Source organism: Acipenser ruthenus, chromosome 24 (genome assembly GCF_902713425.1).
Source record: "Acipenser ruthenus chromosome 24, fAciRut3.2 maternal haplotype, whole genome shotgun sequence".
Taxonomy (NCBI): Eukaryota; Metazoa; Chordata; class Actinopteri; order Acipenseriformes; family Acipenseridae; genus Acipenser; species Acipenser ruthenus.
The window spans coordinates 2,098,989-2,126,499 of record NC_081212.1 but is presented as its reverse complement, the minus strand read 5'-3'; the positions used below and the strand labels follow the sequence as shown (position 1 = coordinate 2,126,499).

At 44.6% G+C, this 27,511-nt stretch overlaps 2 protein-coding genes and 1 pseudogene across 3 annotated transcripts in view; all 3 read left to right on the top strand.

The window, feature by feature from the left end:
• Positions 1-39: 39 nt before the first annotated feature.
• Positions 40-16,363, top strand: LOC117429800 (protein moonraker-like). 2 transcript variants are annotated; one of them, XM_058997925.1, is made up of 19 exons: positions 40-177; positions 986-1,123; positions 1,254-1,562; positions 2,228-2,492; positions 2,805-2,908; positions 3,021-3,083; positions 3,312-3,533; positions 3,804-3,951; positions 4,332-4,537; positions 4,834-4,973; positions 5,270-5,395; positions 6,579-6,668; positions 7,048-7,135; positions 7,231-7,302; positions 7,617-7,787; positions 8,105-8,186; positions 9,014-9,134; positions 12,848-13,063; positions 13,787-16,363. In XM_058997925.1, exons 2-19 carry the CDS (start codon positions 992-994, stop codon positions 13,935-13,937), a joined length of 2,706 nt encoding a protein of 901 aa, XP_058853908.1. In that variant the 5' UTR covers positions 40-177; positions 986-991; the 3' UTR covers positions 13,938-16,363. The 2 variants fall into 2 exon arrangements, with proteins under 2 accessions (XP_058853908.1, XP_058853907.1); XM_058997924.1 differs by having other exon boundaries at positions 3,804-3,987.
• Positions 16,364-19,294: 2,931 nt separating this feature from the next.
• Positions 19,295-19,688, top strand: LOC131700492 (small ribosomal subunit protein RACK1-like; annotated as a pseudogene).
• A 149-nt stretch (positions 19,689-19,837) lies between these two features.
• The window catches only part of LOC117963370 (membrane-associated phosphatidylinositol transfer protein 3-like), a 45,616-nt gene continuing 37,942 nt past the window's right edge, over positions 19,838-27,511 (top strand). The window contains exon 1 of the mRNA XM_058997923.1: positions 19,838-20,130. Coding sequence (XP_058853906.1) covers positions 20,106-20,130 — 25 coding nt within the window. The 5' untranslated portion in view covers positions 19,838-20,105. The remainder of the gene's footprint in view (positions 20,131-27,511) is intronic.

Below are 27,511 nucleotides of genomic sequence, written 5' to 3'. Positions count from 1 at the left end.
TCCCTTTAAAGCCCCCGTAGACGACCACGGACCCGGTAGTCCCGCCCCCCAGCGAGTTGTCATGGCGGCGGTTTAAACAGCAGGAAGTGGAGCTGCAGCTTCGCCTGAATCCCTATTTCTTTTTGTGTAATCTCTTTTTTTATTATTATTTATTTATTCCTGCCTTTAGCAGAGACGGTAAGAAACGCTGTCTAATTAAATGCGTGTTAAAAAAGAGAAAGTACATCTTCTCAACGGCTTTAAGCCAGTGTTGTTTGGTTTGAGGTTTTGACAGTTGAGCTGAGAGAGATACAGTAACAAGCCACTAAATGAGACTGAGAATGAAACGGGCGGGTTTCAATAAAAAACACTGAACCATGGAATTTGAGGACTCAATTACAGTACAGTACACTGTTGTGTTGTATTGGACAGTGCTACTCCATTCTTGGGTTTGACGCGTATTGATAAAAATTAGGAAAATAAAGTCGAAACATCCACACCAGTGTATCCTGATATTTTTGGGGGGGAATTAGACACGGAGCTATACTGCCCTTCATATGAGTGCTGTGTTACCCGGCATTATAGAGCCTACCGGGAGACTGTACATCCCTAACACATTAACTGGCATATCAGGTCGTTGGCTGTGAACTGACCTTTTCAAATGGGAGGGTCGTTGTTTTAATTGTGTGATTCTTTGATGCTTATTGAAGGGTTTACTGGATTGATCGTTCTTTCGTGAAGGCTGTATACAGTCCCAATGCTCCACTTGTTTTCTATGACGGCTAATGGACGTAGTGGAAGTTGCGCTAATTCACTGTTAGCCGATAAGTCGTAACTGACATGGGGCGTTCGGAACCAGCAAGTGTGGGGTGGAGTGTAGGGAGAACGCAGCTATATAAAAAGGAGGCTTTTTTCTGGTGTGGTGGTGGATGAAAGGCCAGGAGGAAGCTCACTATTTGTATCAATGTATTTCTATTGGACATCAGGAATCCTTTTTTTGTTGCAGGGCAAAATGGATGTTAAACTGCAGAACCGCCCTGCACAAGTAACCTTTGGAGAACCGAGTCAGCTAAATGGATCCTGGGTGCTGTCAGGGTCAGGGAAGATTCAGGCACAGAGCAAAAGCCAGCTGCAGCAGACTCAGGTATATATATATCACCTCTCTCTCTCTCTCTCACACACAGAGAAGTACCCATGCAAAAGTTGAACCAAAAACCTGTTTGCACACACAGTTGTATTAAAAATAAACAACTGCGTGTTTATTTGGTTTACAGCTCCGCTTTAACAAGGAGGTGCCCACCTCGCCCTCTAACCTGTCGACGAGGTTCCTCAACCCTGCCCCCATCGTGATTGAAAAGCTGGCCGCCCCTGGCACCGCCGAGGCTCGGAACGGCAGCAGCCAATGGGAGGACAGCGTGAGCAGCTCCCAGAGCTCCGTGCGCTTCTCCGTGGTGTCGGAGGACCGGCTGCAGCGGGCGGTGAGGATGGCACAGAGAGACATGCGACGCAGACAGCAAGAGGAGGCATCAGCAACACCCAGCGCTGCCCAGAGGAAACCCAGCAGGGCAAACATCCAGGACCAGGTACAGGGTAGGGGTGTACGATACGTATCCCGATATGTAGGTTGTGATATGATATGTGTCACGATATATATGTGATGGTCCAGATTGGCTGCTTGTATGATGCATAATGTGATCAAATGATCATTTAACAATAGACTGTTTTGTCAATAAAAAGGTGAATTAAGTGAGATAGGGAGGGTATGTATTCATACCAACAATAAAACCCACTTATTCATCATTCAAAAAACCACTTGGTGAACTACAGTGAGCTCGGTTGTGCTTCTGATATATCATGTAAAGAAAGTAGCACGATTCACTGATACCTGATGAATCGATACACCCCTAGTACAGAATAGGGTTTTAGTCATGTGATTTATCTTAATAATTAATGTAATAGGAAAATCAGAAATAAACTTTAAACACAAGGTCTGTTTAGTGGTGCCATTTCCCTTTCTGAAATGCTGGGATGCTGGCTCTTCAGAGCGATCTTGCCAGTACGTAGTTAAAGAAGATTTCTCTATATTAGAGACTTTTATTGAGCGCAGGTGGTGGTTCCATATTGAGGTATAACTTTAATAGTTTAGCATACAGGTCTTCTAGGTTTAAAAGCACACAACTTTAAGACCCTCCTAAAAGACTTTTAACATGGTTTGTGATGACATTTCAAAATGATGTTAACCCTACAGCACAGTCAGAAACAAGGGCTCAGACAATCACAGACTCCTAAAGCAGAGATTACGAAGTCGGGCGCCAGGGTGATTGTCTACACCCCCGAGAGGTTGAGCCACCCCGCCGGGACTGAGACCACCCTCTCTCCCCCCACCCGAGACCCTGGCCCTGGGCCCAAACCCAGGGGCGACAAGCAGGAGCCCGGGCTCAGCCTGGAGATCCGCAGGCTGCAGAAGGAGCTTGGCACCTACATCCAGAGGATCGAGCAGATGGCTAACAGAGGTACAGCGGCCCCGCAGCTGCTCCTGGCCCTGCTGTTCTTGTGCTGTTTGCACTAGTTAGCAAAGTTTGACCTCACTCAACACTGTAAATTTAGTCAGAGGTCAATAGGTCAAAAGGGATTTAGTCAGAGGTCAATAGATGAACTTTGAACTGTGCAAACAAGCAAAAAACTGGCCAGACACTCCACAAGTGTTTTATTTTTGTACTGTTTACTATGACATGCATGGTTTTTGTTTGTTTGTTTTTTAGCTAATAGTGTCTGTATCTTAGCTGAACACCTGAACACTAATGCTTGTGTGGTTGTGTGTGCAGGGAGGGGGCAGGCTCTGGACCCGGATGAGGAGAGGCGAGCTCAGATCAGGAGGCAGGAGCAGGCAGTCAGATCTGCACGCATCATCTACATGCTGCAGCAGCAGGTTCAGAAACCTTTTGCGTTGCTTTCTTTTTTTTTTTTTCTTACTTTTCGTTTCTATGTTTTTCGGGAGGGTGCGTTTGTGTTCATTTATTACATTGTTGTTATTGTTGCAGGTTAAACAGATACAGGAGGATCTGGACAGGCTAAGCCCACACAAAATCAGACACACAAAAAAGGTAAGAAAGCCTGTGCTGCTGTTCTGGCTCCTGTAGTTCTCAGATTAACATACTATATAAACAGGATGGCCCATAAATCTGTAAAAAAAAACAAAAAATATATATAAAATGTGTATTTTAAAAAAAATTTAAATGAATGAATGCAGTCAATTGTTTGTATACCAAACAGGTGTCTGTTATGTTAAGAATAGCAATAACTATCTTTCTTTCTTTCTTTCTTTCTCCTAGTCGAGGGCAATGGACAGGCTAGCAGCCGCGCACAGAGGGGCAGTCCGAGCCATGCAGCTGTTTGTGGGTCAGCTCTCTGACCAATCAGAGGAGAAGGTGCCCTCCCACTACAGGGAGCTGGGCCAGCTGATTCGCCAGCTGTCTCTCTGCTCTGCCAAACTGGAGGCGGGGTCAGGCTCTTCTGTCCCGGAGACCGCTATAGATATCCTGCAGCAGCTGGAGGTACAGTAGGGTGAACCCACTCGCTATCCCCATGTTCATTAACAGATTACCTTAAAACTTACTGTGAGTCTAATCTACAGGGCTAGTCTGCTATTGACCAGTCCTCAGTTTTTCTGTTCGGTCAACTGCAATATTGTTTTTCTTTTTGGTTCGGTACTGTGGTTCAAACACATTTATTATCTTCCGATAAGCAAATATAAACATTAATTTGATGTACGCTTACTCAGCAGCTTCACAGATCCATGTCTTTCTGGTTTGATTTGTGAACAGGATCTGGACTGCGCTCTGGGAAAGCAGGAGAGTCCGCGGAGGCAGGCTTCCCGTGCTCGGAGCAGCTCACCGCCGGTCCACACAGCATCCCGCGGGAGACAACGCAGCGCCTCTCCCACCAGGGGGCGGAGGGGCCAGCGAGGACCAGGTAAACTCACCACAGCCACCGCGAAGACCTCAGCAGGTGAGACAGAGGGGATTTTAGCTTTGGAGATGCTCAGAATTGCTTTAAAGGACAAGGGGTTTTAAGATGGGAATTTTTACTATGGAAGTTTTTTTTTTTCTTACCTTTAATTGAACTACGGTACCATAGGGTGTATTTACAAAAATGAACTGGTCTGTTGCCCAATTCTTATTTTATCCTTCTGTATTGAATCTTATTCCGGCGCACTTTGGTTGATGTTAAGGTACTTATTCCTGTTTTGCTTTGTCAACATCTTCCGCAGAAATCATTTCGCCTTGATGACGGCGCTTGTGGGCAAACTTCCAATCTTTTAGACTGACTCTTTTTTGATTTTTCTGCTCCAGAGAGACGGGCTGTCTCGGTAGTTGCTGACCGAAGTCAGTCTGAACTGGGCCCCCCCAGGAAGGGTGACCCCCCCACTCCGCAACGCAGTGAGGTGTTGAGGGCCAGCATTGAGACTCTGAGCCGCATGGGGGCGCTGAAGAAGGAGACCCCCGAACCCCCTCGACCCGCCGTGCTCAAGGGAGTGCTGCTCGCGGACAGGCCCAAGGTACGTCCGCATACCGTACCTGCAGAGCATATTTATACACGGGGCATACGCAATGGTAAAAGCCAGCAGCCGTGTGGTTGTTACTTCCCAGTTTCCTACTGGGAGTGCTCTGTATGCTAACTCATGTTCGGTTACATTCCCCTTAACGACCTGAAACATGGAAATAGAAATAATGAAGCAGTCATCTTTTTTGGAGGGAGAAATGTATTGCAGGTAGATGCTGGCAGGAATGGTTTAAGAGGCTGTATGGTATTCAGTTCTGCTTCGCTCTGAGATTATTAACACTTTCTCTGCAGGGATTTCGGCAGCCCAGAGAAGTGCACTTCCAGAAGACCACCCTGGCGTCGCGACTCAAGGAGAACCAACCTCCCCTGAAGGACAGCTCCATACCCTGGGTGCCCCCTCACCCTACCTCCCCCCCAGCCTCCCCCAGACGGTATGTGAAAGGCTCCAGATTCTTACTATTTCAACACTGTGCTTGTTTTTTTTTTTTTTTTTTATTAAGCTGCCTGCTGAAGAGTTTCCCCACGTTACCCTGTCACAACAGATAGCGTTTTATTATGAAGCGTTTAGCAAAGTAAGAGCTGTTTGATTTATATTGCACTGATCTGATTGTATGAAGACTGGACGGGGAACACGTTTATCTACTTCACCTTTTTCCTTCTCTCTTTTTATGTGACTTATGGTAGCTTGTGATAAAAGGTGTGTTCCTTCTCCTGTTCCTACCCTCAGGGCTACATGGAAGAAGCAGGGGGCTGGGGTGCAGTCCTCTCCCCCCAGAGCACCAGGCTCTCCTGGGAGACACAGAGAGACGGTGGAGCTAGAGAGGAGGCAGCTGGCTGAGCACGAGGCACTGAGGTACGATATAGGATATAGTTCATTTAGAACATACCTAGCTACCGATGGAAATCCAGTAAGAAAAAGGGATGGAAATCAGACTCCTATTGCATAGCAATTTCACCCATTCCATGTTCTACAACCAGCTTGATAAGCCACACTGTACAGGTAACAAGCTCAGGTGTGTCTTATTAAACTTGTAGTAAAACCAGGAACTGCTATGCAATGGGAGTGTTATTGCCGTCCCTGGTTCCAATCCAACATTCAGTTCTGCACCAATTATTATAACAAAGCCATTCCACATTAAACCACAGAAACAGTTAGTTACAGTGTTCTCAGATTATACTGCTGCCAGCTCTTGCAGGTGCATTTAGGGGGCAGTTCATGCATATCGCCACCAGATGGTGTTCGATCACTCTTCAATCGTTTCAGGCTAGCTCAGTGCTCTGATGTGATGCAAACCCCAATGCAGCGTGTGTCTGTCTAGATATGCTGCCTGCCTGCTGGGTTCCACATGCAGTTGATATGGTGACAGAGCTCAAGTTCAGACTGAGATGAAAGAAATCCCAGCAGGAGTGAAACCGGGAACCTGGAGTGCATCTCCAGTTCTGCGTAAGCCTTCATCGGCACGTGTGGTTTTCCATGTAGCTGCTGGAAACAAGTGTGCCCAATTCTTTTAAATAATATATACATACATCATGATGTTGTTATTATTATTTAGTCATTTAGCAGACACTTTTATCTTAAGTGACTTACAGAGACTGCTGCTGCAGAGTCATTTCCAATAGGACCTCGTTTGTTTTACGTCTCATCTGAAGGACGGAGCACAAGGAGGTTAAGCGACTTGCTCAGGGTCACACACAGTGAGTCAGTGGCTGAGCCGGGATTTGAACCGGGAACCTCCTGGTATCAAGCCCTTTTCTTTAACCACTGCACCCCCAGTGTAAAGGACAGTCGAGTCTGTTCAGTTGTTCTAATAAACAGTGTCAGATCTTTAAAGGCGGAGAATGTTGCCTCTGACTGCGTGTGTGAGTTCCTATTTTTGCAGTCTTTAAACAGTGGCGGTATGCCGATGTGTGTATATCAGATGAAAAGCACCCCCCTCTAGTGTCAGGGCTGCTGCTGGAGACGGTCTGTTCTGTGTAATTCTGGCTGCTTGTGAAAGGCTGTTGGAATGGTCCCTGGTTATTGTCCTGTGCTGCAGGCAGGCCTGGCTGGACAACGTGACCGCACGCAGACTGAGGGACCTGAAGGAACTCTGCAGAGAGGAAACAGAGCAGATTCAGAGACTCAGGTAAACAATACTCCTCCGGCACACACTCGTACAGCACGGCCCCCTTTTAAACCTATCAGTGTCCCCAGCAGTTGTGAGAAAATATGCTTTTCAAAAACTCGGTTGAGAATGTTATCAGTAACAAAAAAAAATATTCTGGGAAAACGTAATGCCTTTTTATAGTTTCTGTTTCGCTGTATCACAAAGTGTAACCTCCAACAGCTGTAAGGAGTGGCAAGAGATTGCCCAGTAATGCAAAACTGTGAAGGATGTATTGATCTAAAATGTAGCAGTGAATCTTATTTTAGTGTAAAAGGACTGCGGCAGCTGTGATGTGTGCTCTCTGGACAGTGCATTGCATTAGGATCCCTGTTAACGCTGTTCTGTTGTGGTGTGTCAGGGCTGAGGCAGGGTCCCCAACTCGATGGGCTGAGAGAGCAGAGCAAGCAGCTCAAGAGAGACTGCGCCCCCTGCTGGACCGAGCTCAGGTAGGCACTCTGATAACTCCCTGGGCTCTGATCTGAAACTGTAGGACTATTTGTTCTTGTACAGCTCTTTCTATGTCTTTTTTAATTTATTTCAGCAAATCAGCAGCTTGTGGGAGAGGAAAGGCACCTCGCTGAGGAACAGGCTGTCTGCCCAGGTGGCTGAGACAGTGAGTACTTCCTCTGTCTCGCACTCACATTAGGGGATTTACTTATATTCTTTTGAGGCATTCAATTAGAATTGAGTGGTGGTGCGCTCACATACTGTACTGAATCAGATAGACAGCCTCTCCGTGTTCTCGGTCCATGGTGGCTGTCAATTAGTATCGTATGCCTTGAAAATCAGATGCTATTAATTAATTCAGAGTTTCCCATTCTGTGGTCCGAGAGTAAATCCCAAGCGATCCCTGAAAAAAAAATACGGTTACTGCGACTGTTGCCAATGTAATTTAAGGGTCTAACTAACTGGACTCCCCTTATCCAGGCAGCGGGCAGTGCGGAGCTGCTGAGTGAGAAGATCCTAGATGACCTCCTGGAGGACACAGCCCAGGCCCTGTGGGCAGTGGAGCAGGACAGGCAGGCAGAGCGTGGTGGCCTGGCCTTGCAGGACAGCCCTTCTCTGGAGACCATGCTGCGGAGGATGGAGGAGATGGAGGTCAGCTTATCGTGATGATGATGATGATAAAGCCAGTGACGCTAAAATTACTGAGGTCCTCCCTTCTAAAAGTTCCCCACAGTAAAAGCATTGCAAACCATAGTAAAGCATTGTGAAGCCTAGAGAGGTGTGGTAAAGCAAATTAAAAACAAAACAAACAGATGCGTAGTATAACAATGGGAAAAGCATGGAAAAAATGTCAAAGGAATGTGCACATTTACTGTGGTAAACTCTTAGAAGGTTTTCCTAAGTGAAGTTCCACTCTATTCACATAGTTTTGTTGACTTGGTGTCTCTGTTTCTCGTTCCCGTTTCCAGAAAGATGAGGACTCGGTGCGTCGGCGGTTTGCTCACGTTACCTACGCTGGTCCTGAGTTCTGGGTGGAGGAGGAGAGAGCAGGTGTGTGGACGACACAAGATTATCCTGTCAAAACCTTTTCTGCCAGGACACCACTGCAGCGGTAGCTGGTGTTATCTGACCTCCTGTTTTGCTTATGCAATTTATGACATCCCTTCTTTTTGCTACTCTTTGGGGTGGATGAGGTTGGTGTTATCAAGGAGGCAGCTCTTACAGAAGATGTAAAACTACAACAGCAGAGGCATCCAGGATTAGGAGGAAGCAGCTAAAAAGCTGTACAGCTGCATTTATTTCCCAGTTCTTTCCATTATTTATTTATTTATTGTATTTTGGCCAAATAGCATTTCCAAGTTTTCTGTGCACCATCTGTTGAGATGTTCTGCTCGTTATATTTAAAAGGAGGAGAGAAGAGAAGGTCGCTGCAATCGAGGATTGGTGCTGTGCTGTGTTGCTTCAACTCCAAAGAAATAAAAATAAAAAAAAGAGCTCAAGAGATACTTAAAAAAAGGCTTTATAAGGCGAAAGGCACGTGTGCCAAACACTGTCAAGTGTCTTTCGCAGTAGCACTGACCAAAAATGAATGATTTAGATCATCTGCCATCTGTCAAGAGGTCTGGTGTGCCCCTGTGAAATTGCTGCAATCTGCTGTTGTATTTTCATACTTGCCCCACTGACATTATACCCACTCAGTACATGCACAGTCAAACCACGGCCACCTCCACTCTATTTGACTTTTTTTTTTGTTTCATTCATTTTTATTTACCAGAGTAATGTGTCTCTGTACTGTAAAGTTAATCGAGTGTTTCATGATCTCTAAGCGATGGCTCTCCACCTTATCTCACTGCTCCAGTGTTCTCTCCACCTTCTAGACAGAGGCCAGGACCCTGCAGACAGGAAGCCAACAACGCCCCAGCCAATCCGAATCACCAAGCTAGCGGGGCACAAGGAGCCTGTGGTGGACATTGTGATAGAGACCCCCACCGAGACCAAGTAAGACTGCGAGTACACAGAGACACGCGCACTAATGTACAGTACATACACATGCACATGCACACACACACACACACACACACACACACACACGCACACACACACACAGACCTTTTAACATGTACAGGGATGGAAATACGACTCCGTTCCTGGTTTTGCTATGAGACCCATCTGAGCTGGTTACCGATACACTGGGGCTAATCAAGCTCCTAGTAAAACCTGGAGTGGGTGAAACTGCGATGCAGTGGGAATCTTTTTTCCATCCCTGATGTACTCTTGGAGTAAATACACTGCAGACTCTCAGACTCCTACATGCAGGCACAAACATACGTGCATGTGATATACCTACAGTACGTACTACAGAGTGAGCGAGAGAGAGAGACGCACAGCGCAGCTCTGTGACACAGTGATTGATTAGGAGCTCACTCTCTTCACTCATTTCATTAGGGGTTACTCTCTGCCTTGGCAGGTTCTCGGTTTAGATTTTCTCTCCTGTCGAGAGATTTGTCTGAGCTAGCTCGGGCTGGCACAGAATTAATGAACAGAGGAAGCTAGTAAAAGAGTTGAGCGAGGCAGAGTGATTGAGTGGAACAGATTTTAACATCTGCGGAGCCATTAGCAAATTAACTAAGTGCTGCCACATGCCCGGGGTCCGGCTCCTGGTCAGTGCCGTCCCCTTGTGCCAGCGTGGGTTCTTGCCAGTCCCCAGACCGTTGCAGTGTGAAGGTTTTTAATGCAGGAGCTTATTCATTAAAAAATATCCCATCGTGTGACTTTGAACACTGGATCAGTACACAACCTTGTTTTTCTCAACAGTGTCGCAGTTTTCTGCCAAATTGTGTCTCCTGACAGTATGCTTTCATCTATACATGCCAGCTACTGTATCCCCTGCTAAACTATGTCTCCTTGCAATTAGTGTTTATGCTTGTTTTCAAGTCAAATTAGTATCATGCCATACTAGTGGTTTCTGCAAAATAGAGAATGCACAGTTTAAAGCAATATGTTGCAATATATTTATTTGTCCAAAGACTAAATTTGGCATTACACTGATAAACAGAAAAGCAGCTAGAATGTTATTAGGAGGCACGTATTTTGTTTGATGATAGGCTGTGCTGAGTAGCAGATGAATGGTGTGGGAGTATGATTAGATACAGCTGCATTTAAAAAAAAAAAAAGGTCCTGCTTACAAAATGTAAGCTGAGAGAGATACTGGAGCTACTCCACTATATGTGCACTGACAGATCTTTTTACTTTTATTATTTTTAATCCAGTGTACAGAGAGTTCCCATTACTGGTTCTGAGAGAATTGAGAATTCCAGTTTATTTAGCTGATTTTCTTCTTGTGCTTTCACTCCACTGGCAGACCTCACTGTCTTGTCTGGGTTTGCCAGAAGATGTCTCATGTTCTCTGTTGCAGTCGACTGCAATGAGACTTATTTTCATTAGCCGCAGAATCCCAGAGGATTGCTTTCACCTCGGTCTCTCTGTCTCTAAAAATAAAGAAGGAAAATCAATATTTGGAATTCACTTTAAACACATCTTTCTCTTCCACAGAACTGACTGTGATGTACTGGGAAGTTGCAACCTTCGTCACATCTTTTAGTTTCAATTATTTATGAATAGACGGCAGGCTGCAGCCTCGAATGGCATTGCAGGTGCCATAACAAAAGTACTGCTTTTGGTTTATTAATGAATATGGTTATTAGTTAATACACAGGAAACCTGCTCTGAGAGACCTCCAAAGGGCAGTCTGTAATCAGTGCTGCTCTGTTTCTGATAATTCAGAACCCACCAGAACTGTGTCACCCAGCAGATGGGACTGTGGCAGCGCTGCAGAGTAGCATTTATAAAGGTCGCTTCAAGTGGCTGTGCTCTTTGTTATCATAAGGATGAGACATAATGTATCTATTAATACCATCACAATGTTTTAATAAATAAATAATAATGAGATAATGAACATTGACTTGCATCTCTGCAAAACACGTGGCTGTATTGCAAAGAAAACTAGAGCAGCTTCAGAGCAAAAGGCAGCATTTACACAGGACTGAAATCACCCAGAGAGAGAGAGAGAGAGAGAGAGAGAGAACATCAGAAGAGAAAAACCAAGCTCCCCTAGAAGGAGCTTTCTCGTTAACAGAGCACCACTGCACAGTGATTCCACTCCTCACTTAGAACACAGAAATGCATTGCAGCTTCTTTATTAAGAGGCACAGAAAACGACTTCGGCTCAGTGTAAGCACTCATTACCGCTATTTCCAACACAAGGAACAGCAGTTCCTGCGTGTACCAGAGCCAGAGTGCATCTTGACAGGCACTGTCAGCCCTGCCAGTCCCCTGCTGCCTCCCTCGGCACTCGCTCATCAGCAGTGTAATAGGTAATGAGCCCGCTCTCCCATCGTAGCTCTGCAAGTTTCACTAATTAAAAAATTAACCGAGTGTATTGCACAGTTCTTTTGCAGAAGCAACAGTACAGCACTTTATTTTGTTATGCCTGCTTTCCATTTCCCTTAGGAAAGTGCAGCAGAGTAAACTGATGATGATGCCTGCTCGTTGCGTGGTTTTTAATTTCCCTGGGCTGTTCGCTGCTGTTTTGGGTTCTTGTGAGATTTTAATGGCCAAATAAATTCCAGCTAAATTCCTCATTATCCACTTCTCCAGAGAGGAATGCATAAGAAGCACAGCGATTATAAATGGACAAAGCCCTAAGCATTTACATTTGTTTGGGTCGGGATTATAAGGTAATTAAATAATTTAGCAAATCTTCCTAAAAAAAAAAAAAATAACAACACACAGCTTCCCACAAGGAACTGATTTCAGGTTTGTATCCCCATGCTTTGCCTAATTATTATTATTATTATTATTATTATTATTTCTGAGCATACCCTGCTGTTGTGTAATCCACAGGAGACACCGCGATTGTTCGTTGCTTGCAGTTGGATAACAGCTGGTTCTTCTCAACAACATTTGGAAAATTTGCATGAGGGGGCAAGATTGCTAGTTTACAATCGCTGCTACTTGCAGTTGCTGCTGTATTGTGAGAATGACCCCTGCAAGCCAAGCCAAGCCAAGCCAAGCATTTAGCAACTAGTACTCTTTCTGCAGAGGGTCCTTCCCTGACATTAGCAGAACCAATTGCAGCCCAGCAGCACACTTTCACTGTTCCTGCAGGCTCCTTGGGAGAGACAGAAAGCTGTGTGCTCGTTAATCTATAGAGAGGGCTTGAGTGACTGGTACTTCCTCACTATGGCAGAGCAAAGTACTGCTTCACCATTGATTTGCTTACTTAGGGATTATTAGCCTGGAAGCAGGGCAGTCCAGCTGAGATGCCACATGTCTATTGCAGTGGTGAGGGGAGGGGGGTAGTTCTAACTCAAGCAGACAAGGCAAGGTTTTTACTTGTATAGGATCGATAGGAGACTTTGAATGCAAAGGGTTTCATTTGCAGAATATATGTATATATATATAAAAGGGTAAACTAGAAGCCTTGGCAAGGTAAAAGTTTATATATATATATATATATATTATTATAAATCTTTAGTTTTTGAAATCGAAGGACCTGTGATGGTTTTGCACAGTGTTCCATAGTTATTTCACCATTTTAATCGTTCACAGATTCGGTGAATTCGCACTCAGTAAATCAAGCAGTTAAACCCAGTTGTGTACCTGTTTGTCTGCTTGACTTGATTTCTTATATTTTTGCTCCTCTCCCGCAGTGTCCTGTCTGAGGAATCCGGTTGGGGTGACCTGTCACAGAGATACCAGCCAAGACAGCCCCTCCCACAGGCCAAGCAGAGGGACGGTACCTTCCTCTCTGTGCCAATCAGAATGCAGCAGAGCATCCAGAAGTACAGCGAGCGGTACGAGGCCTTCCTCCGTCTCGTCTCTCATGAAGCCGTGGGCAGCTTTAACCCCTGGGTCATCGCGGACAGGTCAGCAAGCCATCTACCTCTCTCTCTCTCTCTCAATCTGCATCCCTCATTTTCTGCATCTTTTATCTGTTTTTTTTCTGACCATTCCAGAGACATCCGGTCAATAGAATCCAAGCATTGGCTTCAAATGGGTCTTTTCAAGCAGCTGGCAAATTGGTGGTTGCATTTAACAATTGAAAGGAAAAGTTTGCTGAACGTTGCCTCCTATTGTTTCTCATCTTTTCAGCAGCTGCTTGTAAGGGGTATTTTTTCCAGCAGTTTTGCCACCAGAGGTGGAGAGGTGAAGCAGTAACTAGGATGTGAAGGCACCATGCGGTTCCAAAGTGAGGCTTGTGAACCGCGGTGTGAATTCATTCAGCATGTTCTGCCCTGGAGAAACTCTGGGGCAGTCATTTCCTACCAGGAGAGTTCTTACATGGGAGAGCTCAGGATCCTGGAAAGGAGTTGGAACGGCACACGTGTCAGACACGCGGTTCCTGCTAACAGAAGATGGAAATGTCAGATCAGTTATTCAGGGTTTTGGTTCGCCACTATAGAATGCAATAGAAATTTTGTGCTATTTATTTCTACACTGAAATAAAGCCTGGATATATTGTTAGTGAACTCAGAGTATGCATATGTATGTTTTTAACATACAAATAGGCTTGGTAAGTTGACCATGCGTTAAGGTATGTGTAGTGTGCGCGTGGGAGGGGTCTCTCACTCTCGCCACTCTTTCCACAGCCTGGCAGAGGAGCTGATGTCAGAGGCGCTGGGTGACGTCGCTGCAGAGTTCCAGGATGTTTGCGAGGAGTACGCGGAGGCAGTGTTCACATCCGAGTTCCTGCAGCCAATACAATCTCAGAACTCCATTCCAGGGACATCCAGCCAATAGAATCCAGGTATTGGCTTCAAATGGGTCTTCCAGCCAATAGGACAGCAGAATTCCATTCCCGATCTCCGTTTTCTAATTGGCTTTGTGATGACCCAGGCCCGCCCCCTGAGGAGTGGTGTAAAAAGAAGCGAGATTCTCGGTGTTTGACATACCATAAATCTTTGAGAAGCTAACAGCAGGCCCCAGAGAAGCTGCAGGGGTTTTGACAACCCCGGCTGTTTGATAATGCGTGTCATTTTATAATTTATACATCATTCCAGCTCGGAGGTGCACGAGGGCGATTTGCAGTTGTGAATGTCTGTGTGATTAGCCCAGCGATGCTGCAGCCGGACGGTGAAAGCACTGCCCTGGGACTCGAACCCGCTTGTAAGAAGCGCGCCGGGTCACCGACTGAATTACAGGAAAGAGCCTCTGTTAGGACCCCTAGAGGCGTCTCAATATCACACACGCTCATCAACCAGCCTGTGAAATTACTAAAGGTTGACGTTTAGTTTGATATTCTTGTGCCGTATATCCCAGGAGGTGGAAATAGAACTCGCATCGTATATCAGTTTGAGACATCATTTTATATTCCTAGATTTAATTAATACTTTAACTCAGATTAAATTAATCTTTTTAAAAACACACACACACACACACACACACACAAATATTGATTTTGCTCTTAACTGGTACAATTCAATCGAGTAATCTTTAATGAATTAAAAACCCTGACCTAGAAATAATTGATGCTATTTTTAAACATGCTCTTTTTCTAAGGGAACAAAGAAAGCACAAAGAGTTTCACATAACATTGGCATAATTGACAGTAAAAAAAAACCTATGCAAATGTATTTGGATTTGAAGCTTTACTTTAATGAAGTCTCAAATTCATGGAACTTTTCTAGGCTGTTGTTCGTCTCTTTAACAGCACCCTAGAACGGTTCCATGCATATAAGCAGAACATTAATCTTGAATACGATCCATTGTCACTATGGAAGTGCCAGGAACCCACATGTACCTGTAATTCACTCCTGCTTCACAAAACCCAGGAGACCAAATGTTGTACATGCGCTTTGTAGAGATAGGAAAATCTATTGCCCTCCTGCGGTTTGTCCCTCTTTTTCTCTCTCTCTCTCTCTCTCTCTCTCTCTCTCTCTCTCTCTCTCGATATCTCTCCTGAAGTCACAGACAGGCAGTGTTTACAGACTTACAAATTCTCCCCAGTGGAAAAATAAATAAGTAAATAGGAAAAAAAAGTCAGTGATTTAACACACCTCGTCAGTGAAAACTTTGTTATCTTCTTCATATCTGTCTCAACCCGAGAGCCTTAGTTCTGGATGTCTTCTGAGAAGTGATAGTGTGCCTGAATTTACAATCTGTATCACCTTGCAGAAGCCTGTCTGTTTGGTACCAGGCTATTTTTTTCAGGGGAGGCAGTTGTGTTGTTCAGATAGCTGCCTGGCTCCTGTGCGTGACATCTGACAGCTGGTTTAATCCAAGTGTGGAGGTGTAATAGCATTTTCCAGACATGGGGGTCAGCTGGTCGATGAATAGAAGCTCCAAGGAAAAACCAGGCCCTGCGCGCTGAGTCAACCAGCATCCCATCCTGTTACATAGTTACATTTGAGACAACCTGCCCCTGCTCCATCTTCAAGCATCCCCTGCAAAGGTGTGTGAGTTCAGGGATAAGCATGGTGCGACGGGGGAGCTGTGCTGTTTGGTTAGTAAGTTAATACACTGTGTCCAGGGCGCCTCTTACTGCTTGTGAGCTGTTATCTTGCGCAGTTTGTGTGAAAGCACTGCAAAGTGGTTCTGCTTGCTCAAACTGTGCAAAGTATTTTAAAAAAGAAGATGATTATAATCAGGAATTGCTATTATCATATCTTTTTTTTCTTTTTTTTTGTTCAATGCACGGGTCTAGTAATACTGCAGCTAGTGCAAGGAAGGCACCAGGCGAAACGTTTTTCTACTTGAATTGAGGATTGATTTGATCAGCCTATACCCTACCAGCTGGAGTTTATTTTTAGAGCATTTTACGGCACTTGGAAAACCACCCTGAGCTGCATCAACCACCTGTCCGTTGTTTATCGGGATTACAGATAGAAATGCTGTCAGTGGCTGATGCATTATAGAGGGATTCCCATGATGTAAAGGAAGTCAAGCTGTGGCTCGTTCATGTGGGATATAGGGTAGATTAAATCAGACTTTACAGATTACCTGGACCTGCTCCAAGGTGCTAACATGTCCTCTCTGTCCTGTTGGTGCTAAAGGTCCCTGGAAGCTTGTAGCAGAACCAGGGCTATCAAATCATCTCTCCTGACCAAACTCTGGTTTTGTATATACAGTATTGTAATCAAATATTGTGTAGATTTAAGAATATTACTTGATTTGTCTTTTGTTGTGAAACATTTTATAATTTATTATATTAAATTATTTTGAGGTTTCTTCATGCATTTATTATTTTGGAGTTGAAAAAAATATATATCATCTATATTTTAATGTAAAGTGTGTTTTCTTTATGCAGCTGCCGATTGTTTTAATCCACCGGAGAACACGTACGCATGCACGCACACACACAGACAGATTGATACACAGAGACACGCACGCATGTACGCACACACACAGACAGATTGATACACAGAGACACGCACGCATGCACGCACACACACAGACAGATTGATACACAGAGACATGCACGCACGCACACACACACGCACACAGACACGCAAAGTCAGCTCCAGCGCTGGTAACTTGTGCTGGAACTGAGGGCTTCCTTTTCAGAGGGAATCTCCCTGACACATAGGAATTGTCTCGCTCCGCATTGTGTGTGTTAAAATGTGGGAGAGGTGTAGGGAGCTGCTGCCTCTGAGCAAACCCAGTTTCATAATTCCGGTCTGCCTGCTGCAGAGCCTGGCTGCGGAACTCAGTCATGACTGCCAAGATCAAAATGTTTATCTGTTGTCCGCCCTTTCTCTTACAGTACAAGACTACCTACTCATGAATATACACGCCTATCTATACAAATACTGTCTTCTCGCTGATAAGTTATTTACAGTTGCCTTGACTATCTCTTACGGTACAAGACTATCTTCTCGCTCATATACGTTTATCTATACAAATAATGTCTTCTCCCTGGTATAATGTTTTCTATATAGTAGGATAAGCTGTTCTGGTCCGTTTTTTTTTTTTTTTTTTTTTTTGGGGGGGGGGGGGGGGGGCTGCTTTAAACGCACAGATATCAGCTCAGTGCTGCAGTAGATTCCAGCAACAACAGCTCCTAATCAGTCTCCATTCTGGAATTAAACTGCTCTTCTGTGAACTGCTGTTGAGGGCTGGAAAACATGTTTAATACAATTAAACAGCTGAGCCAGGCGCAGACACAGCAGAGCCCCTCGGGAGAGTGGCTCAGTGATGATTAGATAAGGAAACGCTGTAATGAAACTAACATTGTTTTAAACCAACCCTATCTGCTCACCTTTTGCTCTCTAACTTCACAGTGCCGCGCATCCCTCAACGCATCCCTCAACGGGTTTTGCCCGTTTCTTCCCCCATGTACAGAGATCAGCTGATCTGATTAGAATCAGTCGATTCAATGGGACGTTATGAAGCACAATCATCCCATAGGAGTGGGCCAGTGTGTACCTGGGCCAGTAGTAATCCCTGATGCTATAATTCATGAAAAGCCCTACGGTTTATTGAACAAACCCTTTTCGCGTCCTCGCAACCCGCTGTTCTCCATCTGCTGCCGATGGACACGAATAGGACTGATTTCAGCCCGCTTTCAGTAGTCCCAATTGCAGTTATAAAAGTGGCAGCAGTGGACCTGGGTGTCTGTGAGAATAGGTTATTTAAAATACGTGTTGGTGTTATTTTTTTCTCTCAGTATTTTAAAGATTCCGTGCATGCAACACGTTGGTGCTGTTCCCCCTCCAGTACATGAGGGCGAGTGAAGCGCGACAGCCAAGGAGCCGCTGAGCAGGGTCACTCCTTATCAACGTGTTAGCAGCACGGGAGCGATGCATACAGAGAGAAGGCATGAGAACGAGTAAAGTGAGCAGGGAGAGCGATACAGCACAAACCCACCTTAACGATGATCTCTATTCCCTGCGTGCTGGCGTTCAGAGACAGAATTTATTATCTAAATGACGTCGCTTTAGATATTGTCGGAGATCGCTCACTGTTGCTCATAGAATATTTAAGCAGTATCTGGTGGTAGGCAGTGATTCATCCAGAACGGTACATACTGGGATTACTTGAATATTTTAAGCTATAAACCGCAATGCATCTATACAGCTGACATGCAGTTATGTTAAACTGTTATTAATTCTGTAGCTGCTCTAAAACACAAGGTCAGCTGCATCCCTCGCATTTCTTCCCTCACACTCGCCTCTAATCACTAGGTCACAGTGCTTCCCTCCTCCCAGTCTCTCAGCTCTAACCACTAGGACACACTGTGAGTCCTTCCTCCCCCCCCTCTCAGCTCATTCCGCTATACCACGATCGATTACACTGTAACTAATGTCTATTATCAAAAGCAGTATTTAATATAAATGCTGGGCGATTTCCTTAATTGGTTCCTTAATTTCCTTAATTGGCTAATCTAAAACATGTGTGGTCCGCAGCAGTATGAGAGACGCGAGCGCAGACCAGTGGAGGCGGGAGGGACCCTACACATCTGAGCCACTCAGCCGCGGAGGTGCGGGGGGACTATCAGGTTAGCAGATGAGTGCAACACAACGACCACAGGCTAGCCTACTGCCCTTTGTGGATGGGGTTTTAACATGATATATAATTACAGATATCAAATTAAGCGAACCGAGCCAGTGTGGTCAAGCAGAAGCAAGCGCGCCCAACCCAGATAGCTCCTGTTGCATTGAAGTGAAAAAAAAAATTATAATGAAAAGTCCATTCACTTTCATCACATTCACGAGTTATATCGGAAGGTGGGTAGGGCGATAGTACAGTACCACTGTATATTAGGTACGAACTGCTTGAATTGAATAAATCATATTCAAAGTGACGGCCTATGAGAAAAGAACACAGCAGCTTGTCTTGCATTGATTTTATTAGGTGGAGTGTTTTTGTTTAATGTGATTATTATTATTATTATTATTATTATTATTATTATTATTATTATTATTATTATTATACAACATTTTAAATGGGCTTGTACAATATGCGCGTTGATTTAAAAATATTTTTTTTCCAAGTTTACACAACGCATTTACAAAATAAATCAATAGAAATATTGACCTTTTTTTTTTTTTTTTTTTTTTTTTTACAATATATTTCTATAAAGTTCTGCCTTGTGTTTGAGCTTGCTTCCTCAATGATTTCTTTTCTTACCTGTACCCTTTGAAAACAAAATACCGCAGACAACTTATTAAAGGGAAACTTGGTCAAGACTGTGATATTACTAATACCACTGCGCCCACTGCGCCCCGTGTGCCTCTGGTGACAGCCATGGGCAGGCAATGCTGTGGGTCCTGAATGAAGGCAAAGCGCGCTTCTGATGGTGGAGACACAATCAACGCGCTGTGCTTCAGCCCCAACAGATACTGGCTCTGTGCTGCTACTGGACTCAAGATCTGGGACTTGGAAGGCAAGATCACCATTGAGGAGCTGATCCGCAGCTGAGCCCCCACAGCGCACTCCCCTGCCCTGGTCTGCAGATGGACAGACCCTGTTTGCTGGCTACACCGACAACCTGATCACAGTCTGGCAGGTCACGAAAAATGAAGAGAACTGTTAGAGCTTTGAATAAAAAATAATATTGGAAAAAAACTACTACGACTACTACTGCTAATACTAAATGAATAAATAATTGTACTACCTTACGCTCAGTAGAGCCGCTAGAGGCACTCACACGTTGTGAAGGAGGGGAGCGAGCCTGCTGCTCAATGAGGAAAAACAGAAACAAGTCAAATTGTGAAGCAGCGGTAAGACATGCCCAGGACCCGTCCCTTGAAATGCATGGAGGCAGGAGCTTGCTGCAGCCACAGTCTCTGTAGCAGCGAGAGCCGCGCCGAGCCGAGCCGAGCCGAGCCGGGCAGCATTTCGTAACAGGAGACACACAGCACCGTACATGTAATCTCTCCCAGTAATTATAATAGCTGGAGCCTGTCAGTAGGTAGACTGCTGAGAAAAAGAGGCGACAAGAGGGGAGCAGCACCAATACACCCCAGGATGGCTAAAGAAGCTACCGGAAAAGGTAAGAGGCGTTACGGCGTAATAATGATGAGCTCGGGTTTAAGAGAGTAATAGTTATATACGCAATAAATACCCAAGCACACCATTCTAAGCACGTCTCCACACGCAATACGAAGCCGAAGAGCCTCGTACTTACTTGACAACACAACGCAGAACAAACTGTTGGAATGCATTGTCGAAAGGGCGCAGGGAGCGGGGCGCAGCGAAGCTACAAGAACGCCGCGCGCTTTCTTGTAAGTCTGCTGGATGTATTTAACAAACTGCCCTGCCGTGTTGATGCCGTGCCTGGGTGTTACAGTGCGCGTGTTCCGGGACACTGCGTTGTAGGACAGCGTGTATAATGGCATGCAGTGCGGGAAGCTTCATCCAAGCACGTTGGTCTTGCGTTAGTGTGTTTTGAGATGAGCTGGTATTTATTTACTGCACAGGGACAGCGGGGGTTCTTTGGAACTGCATGTTTTATTAAAGGCGGTGTGCGTTTGTTTCGTTTTTGCTGAAGCCAGCATTGTTACGTGGACTGGCCCTGTACTGTACTGGCACGCCACCCATGGCACGTCACCCATGGGTGCCAGTGGGCCCCAGTAGCAAAGCGTTACTGGTACCAGTCTGCTTCACTAGCGATCTGAGACTGATTTGTAACCCAGGCATAGTCTTCACGTTAATTCCACCTGGCGCCAGTGTTCAGATAAACTGAACTAGAGAACTCGCATCTGGATTGTTTTCGAATACATCAGCTATATTGAACACACAGAAAATGACACACCTTGCATTGAATAGAGCACGAATCGCCTTCAGCAGGATTCATCGCGCTGCATAAGTCAGCCGTTGAATAATGGGTGTGTTGTATTGAGTCTGACTATCGCTCCAACCTGTGCATAGAGTTAACCTGTACGGCAAAACCACCATCCTTTCCAGACTGCGGTTAGTCGCTAAATATCAACCATCAGCTGTCCAGGATTTCAGTAGCATTCGTCTGAGAGGTTCGCAAGGCGGTGGTGGCATTTTATTTATTTAGTTAAGCTGTTGATTTGTACATGCATTTTATAATTGTATGTTTTATTTATTTTGTTTATTTATTTATGTTAAGGTTTATATTTAGCATTTTGGTAATACATTTTGAATTCAAATCCTGCTTAACCTCCTGGCTCCCAGCCCTCTGCCCCAACCACTAGGCTACACCTCCTGCATGTATGTTAGTACTGAAGAAACACAGCAACTCCTGGTGAAGATAGCTATTGAATAACTTTAACAGGCATAGGACAATACTATATATATATATATGCTAATTTATAATGTATGTTTAATCACTCAATTATAACATAAAGATTACTCGCAGAAACATTTCATATAATACTTCAGTTGCTGTAAAATGATCTGATCAAATAGAACGGCGTCTTTTCCCAGTTCTTCGCACTGCTGTAAGACAAATGCTATAAAAACTGCATCGGTGCCATAGAAGGAATTGTTTTTCTTGTTCTTTTTTTGGCTGTGTCTATCAGATCACCTGAAGGAAAAAGACTGTGGCACTTCAACTGAATAAGCTTTTTTATCTGCAGCCTGTCTGCGTTTGGGTTGATGCTCTTTTAGAAACTATTTGAAAGGTTACACAGCGTTTGCAGTGTTCACTGCAGCAGCAACAGTCTGTATTTCCATCCACAGAATCCCTGGAGTACCTTTGAATTCTCTCAGATCGGAATCTGGGGCACAAATACACTTGTGTTCAGTGTTATTAACCCATCGTGAAGTCAGCAGATAAACAAGCAGATTAGGTCCGGGTGCCTCGGTGTGAATATCTGGATTTACTGCTGCATTTCCGACTCCTCTGTCTGCTGAGTTCGTTCCTTCTGATCCCCATCACCTAAACTGATCAGTTTCCATTGGCCACCTTTTCACTGCGATTGCTTGTACTGGCCTGGTGTTATAGGGGGTTGCAATGAAAAATGAGTTAATTGCCAACGTAATAACCCAACAAGAGAGAGAGAGAGAGAGAGAGAGAAAAATGGGAATCAATTCTGAATTAGTTGAGTGATTGATTGATTTACATTAGAAATCCTGCATTTCAGTTCCAAGTGATTCATCGCTACATGATAAGTCTTTGCACCCTTAGAGTTCAGTTATGAAGATTATTTGCGGTCCTCAGTATGTTAGTGCAGCCGCCAGGAGAAAGGAGACTCTGTGTTGATGAAAGGGATTTCGCGTTGACAGCACAACCGCGTCTCTTAATGTTAAAAGCAATCTTTAAAACCGAGCCGAGGAAAAGCTTCTTGAGATTACAGTGATGATGCAAAAGAATGCCTCAATCGTGATCAGATTGCGGTGCTGTAGTGTGAGCCGTTCCAGCAGTGAAAATACTTTTTATTTTATTTATTAAACCAGGAGATTTGCCCATTGAGACCGAGGCCTGGTTTACAAGGGGGTCCTGGAAAACAACAAAAAGACAATTGCAAAGTACAAGCAACACCATAAAAACATCTGCGGTTCAAATTTAATCAGCAGCACACAGAGATCAATGGGCAGATTAAATTAAAAAAAAAAACAATAAATGTGATACCAGAGGGAGTCCCTGTGTAAAGTAAAGAGCGAGATCTGCAGATGCTTGGAGACTTTGAAATGAAATTAAAAGACTGTATCAGCCGTCATCTGTTCTTGCCAGCTATTATAAACCCCAGAATGTCTCTCGTGCTTTGTGAAGGACAAAGGCGTTGTGAAGAAGCATCTGCCCCTGTTGGTGACCAGTCCATTCAGGCTTCTCTGGATATGTTGCCAGGGCTTCTGCGTACGATATGTTTCTCTTTTCCTGTGCTCGGAATATGGTTCAGACAGTGTGCAACAAGGTGTCCTTTTGGTGCCTTTTAAACACATTTGTGTTTAAAAGGCCTTGTGGTTGTATGTGGATAGTGGTTGTATGACAGAACTGATACTCGCACTGAATCTGTGGAAACAAAAATACACAAGCTATTTTTGAGCCACACTGCCTCTGCCCTTCCCAGTCCCTCAGCTCTAACCACTGAGCCACAGTCAGTCTCTCTCTCTCTCTCTCTCTCTCTCTCTCTCTCCCCTCCCTCCCTCCCTCCCCTGGTCTCTCAGCTCTAACCACTGAGCCACAGTCTCTCTCTCTCTCTCTCTCTCTCTCTCTCTCTCTCTCTCTCTCTCCCCTGGTCTCTCAGCTCTAACCATTAAGACACCCTGCCTCCATCCCTCTCTCCTTGTCCCTCAGCTCTAACCACTGGGTCACACTGATTCCATATCTTGCAGTACCTGAGCTCTAACCTCTAAGCCACACTGCTTCCCTCCTTCCCAGTTCCTCATCTCTATACACTGCCCTTAATACCAGCACCCAGGGGGTCTGTGAGTATACAGCTCCGGCAATAATCACTCAACCCAACTAGCTTCCACTGCAGCAGCGCTACAGCATTGACAGCACACTGAGGGCCTGGAATAACTGCCTGTTTGGTGGTTTAATAATAACAGCAGCTAAACACTTTTATAACGGCTCTCCAAAGGCTGTTGCTGCTTTTCAAAGGGAAGCGGGCTGTGTATTGTAGAAGTGGCAGACGTGATCTGCGGACCTGAAAAACAAAACCATCAAAATCTCAAGAGAACGCCCCTTCATTAATAATACAGGAACGGGCAGGTGGGAGGCAATGGTTAGAGCTGAGTGACTGGGAGGGAGAGAGGGAGGTAACCAGGCCTCATGGTAGAGCGCAGGGACTGGGAGGCAGTGTGGCCTAGCGGTTAGAGCCTATGGACTGGGAGGCAGCGTGGCCTAGTGGTTTGATGTACTGGTATCCCCTGCTGTTACTAAAATGTGTTATTTAAATGTGACAATTTAAATTCCATTTGCTAGCAATATAGAAGAATTTTGATGCGTGAAGCTACTTGCTAATTCTCTCTGGCAGACAGGTGAAGCACACAGAGAGCTGCAGTTTATAAAAGCAGTCTTTTGTAAGTAGTATTCCATTTAGCAGGGGCCGGTTTACGTACTTCCCAACGGTAACTCTTTCAGTCGCGTCACAGGAGAGGCACGCATTCGCTGTGGCCCACGGCAGCGGATTTGAACAATACAAAGTGTTCTTCTTTTTAACAGTTATGTTTGTTTTTGTACCCTCGTCTCTGTTCTGCAAAAGAATTTGAATTAACAAAAAAAACCAAACAAACAAAAAAAAAAAACTTCACAGTAAGTTTCCAGTCTGCCATACAGTGCCAAACAACACACCGGCTTGACTAGCACATGCTTGCCAAGGTGTGGCTCAGAGCTCCCAGGCATTGCTTTAAATTGATGTGTGTGTGCGTGTGTGTGTGTGCCTGCGTGCGTGTCTCAGTGTGTGTGCGTGCGTGTCTCAGTGCGTGTGTGTGTGTGCGCGTGCGTGTCTCAGTGCGTGCGTGCGTGCTTGTGTGTGTGTGTGTGTGTCTCAGAGCCTGTTGCTCTTTATGCCTAATTTGGGTGCCCCGCTGCATGTTGATTTTGCTGTCGATTTCTCATTGCTGTCGGTTCACTCTGCTATAGTCCACATGCATGTTGATTTTGCTGTTGATTTCTCATTGCTGTCGGTTCACTCTGCTATAGTCCACATGCATGTTGATTTTGCTGTCGATTTCTCATTGTTGTCGGTTCACTCTGCTATAGTCCATATGCATGCGTGTGCAGAAGAAAACTCCGCTTTTTAACCAAGGGAGTGACTTCTGGGCTCTTTCCATGCAGCCGAAAATAAAAATAGAAACAAAAGCCATTATCTCGGGACCCCCATTAAAAACAACATACCCCATGAATAAATATACCAATAATATTTTCCTTGTATTTTTTTATTTTTTTTTACACAAGGCAAAATACAAATTGTTGTGCAGAACACAGAGATGGCATAATGTCTGTCTGCATGTATTGCACGGAAATAATGAGGGAATCAGATTTCAGCTTCCTATTGAAAGTCCATTTAATCGCTATTTAATAACCCAAGTCCCAGTCAAAATCTTTCAGGAAGCCAATTACAGCGTTCTGCATTGACAGTGGGGATGCGTGGGCTGACTGCGGCGGTCCTGAAGAGAATTCACATCGAATCCCTGGAGAGAAAGACATGTTGCTTTTTATTGTTTTATATGATTATTAAAGTGAAGCCCCTAGCTAGTTTACAGCTTGTATTCAATGAAAGTGATGGGGCTGCTGAAGCTGCGCTATAGTTAGGAATTCTGACTGAAGGGTTATTCTGGGTAAAGCCTGATTTAAGTGTTTCACTCTAATTCTATCACAGGAGTGGAGCTTTGCATTTTAATAAACTTCTTGCCATTTCTCAGTCTCTGAAGATTGTTGTTGCTTTGATAGATTTAATAGGTCTTTGTTCAATAAGTGATTTATGGTACAGTAGACTTGTAAATACTAACCCTGACAGCCCCTGATAGCATAATGAAATTTATTGCAACTTTTATTCATAGGTTCATTACTGATTTTTTTACCATTAAATCTGAGAATGAAAACCCAGCAAAAGAATGACTAGAGCAGGCATTTTTAGTGTGATGCAAATTACAACCATTACTCCAAAACGTGCTCCCACGGAGAATCTACAGCACAGTACGCTGGGGGTCGTTTGCTGAAGGTTATATTTTGAAAAAAAAACTTTTTATATAGAATTCCTGCGATGAGCCTCTGTGTTCAGCTGTTAATATTCAGCAATAGCAGCTACCCTACTCTAAATGTAAAAGGACACCCCTAAAAACAAGACATGCAGCCCCAGGGAGGTAGGGGTGAGCCCGTATCTTGCTCTTGATAGATCATAATACTTTATGATTCTCCATATCCTGATGCATTAGCTGGTGCAATTTGTATTCTAACAAAAGCTGCTTCAATGACAAAATACAGGTAAGTTCTAGTGCGTGTGCACACATCTCGTTGAAGTTTTTTCACACCCTCTCTGAGATCCTCCTGCTTCCCTGTGATTGTTGCTGAATAGCTGCACACACTTTCGATGTCTGGATTGCTGGTCAGTCGTTGTGTATGTGCGAGGCCTCCCGGTCCTTGTGGAGAACAGATTGCAGCTGCTTTACATTACAGTTTCCCCGAGAGAATGTCACGTTCTGCTCCTAATCACAGCTCCGATCTGCACACAAGGTCTGCTCTTTCCAGCTGGAACAATTCCTAACTTGTGGGTTCAAGGAGGTTAATACTTCTATTCATATGAAAGCATTGCTTACGTCCCTCGTTTGCATAAAGATTGGGTTTGAGAGGAGTGCTATATATAGCTGGAGTAGGAGAGGCAGCTATTGGCAGGCTTTTATACTGCCAGGACTTCGAGGGATTCGTGTTGCTTTTTGAGTGAATACAAATGTTTTAATATTGTGTGTATATATGTGTGTGTGTGTGGTTCCCAGTTCAATCCCGGCTCAGCCACTGACTCACTGTGTGTGACCCCGAGTCGCTTCACCTCCTTGTGCTCCGTCCTTCGGATGAGAAGTAAAACAACCAAGGTCCTATTGGAAGTGACTCTGCAGCAGCAGTTGTGATGCAGAGTTCACCCCCCGTGTTCAAAGAGTAAACTGATGCAGTAAAATGGCCAGCTATCAGAAATAATTGGTAATTATCCAGCTAATGAGATCATCAGCATTCTTTTCAGACTGGGAGATTTACTGGATAAGGTCTGCATTTGCTGGGAGTTTGCAATTAAAAGCAACAGACTCAATGAAGGATTAGTCATAAACACGCACAATTGGCAAAACACGCACAATGCCCCTGTTAAAACAAGGACTGAAATAGCACCGAAATACCGCAGTGAAGGAAGCTGCAGCTTTAGGCTTCGTTGCCATCACTTTAATTGCTCTGAACCTGCAAGACTCGACCAGTTCAAAACTTTAATCCGGGTCAATGCTCTTCTTTAAAACTCTCTTTGATTGGCTGCCTTTTCTTTTTGAATGTGATTTATTTGTGAACGCCTTTAGAAGTGAGACGGTACTGTTGAACCAAGCGCTCCTCCCAGAGATTGTGAAGAGACGAGGGTATTAAGATCGGCCGCTGTACAGATTCTTAAGATAGACCCTGATATCTCGACAGACTTACCCCTGTGTGATTACATTTAAAGTAATGATCAAATGAATTACGTTCGTCTCGCAGAGGTCCCTGCAGTTAAACGCCTTGGGATTCAGATCCATTAAGCAGGTATGAAATTAAATTCATATTATTCTGCGATTGCCTGACGGCTGAGACACCCTGTATCTTTAATGGCTTCCTCTCTAAAACCCTTTAGTCTTTTCAAACTAGTGTCCCTCCAGGCCTCTTTCATGCCCCAGTAAGTCCTTCCCTCTAAGGTCATTTTAAACATTAAAAGGCCAGCGGTTTGATCATCGCTAACTGGTGCTGCAGCTGACTGGAGATGATCAGGCCCCTGCATTTCCAGAGC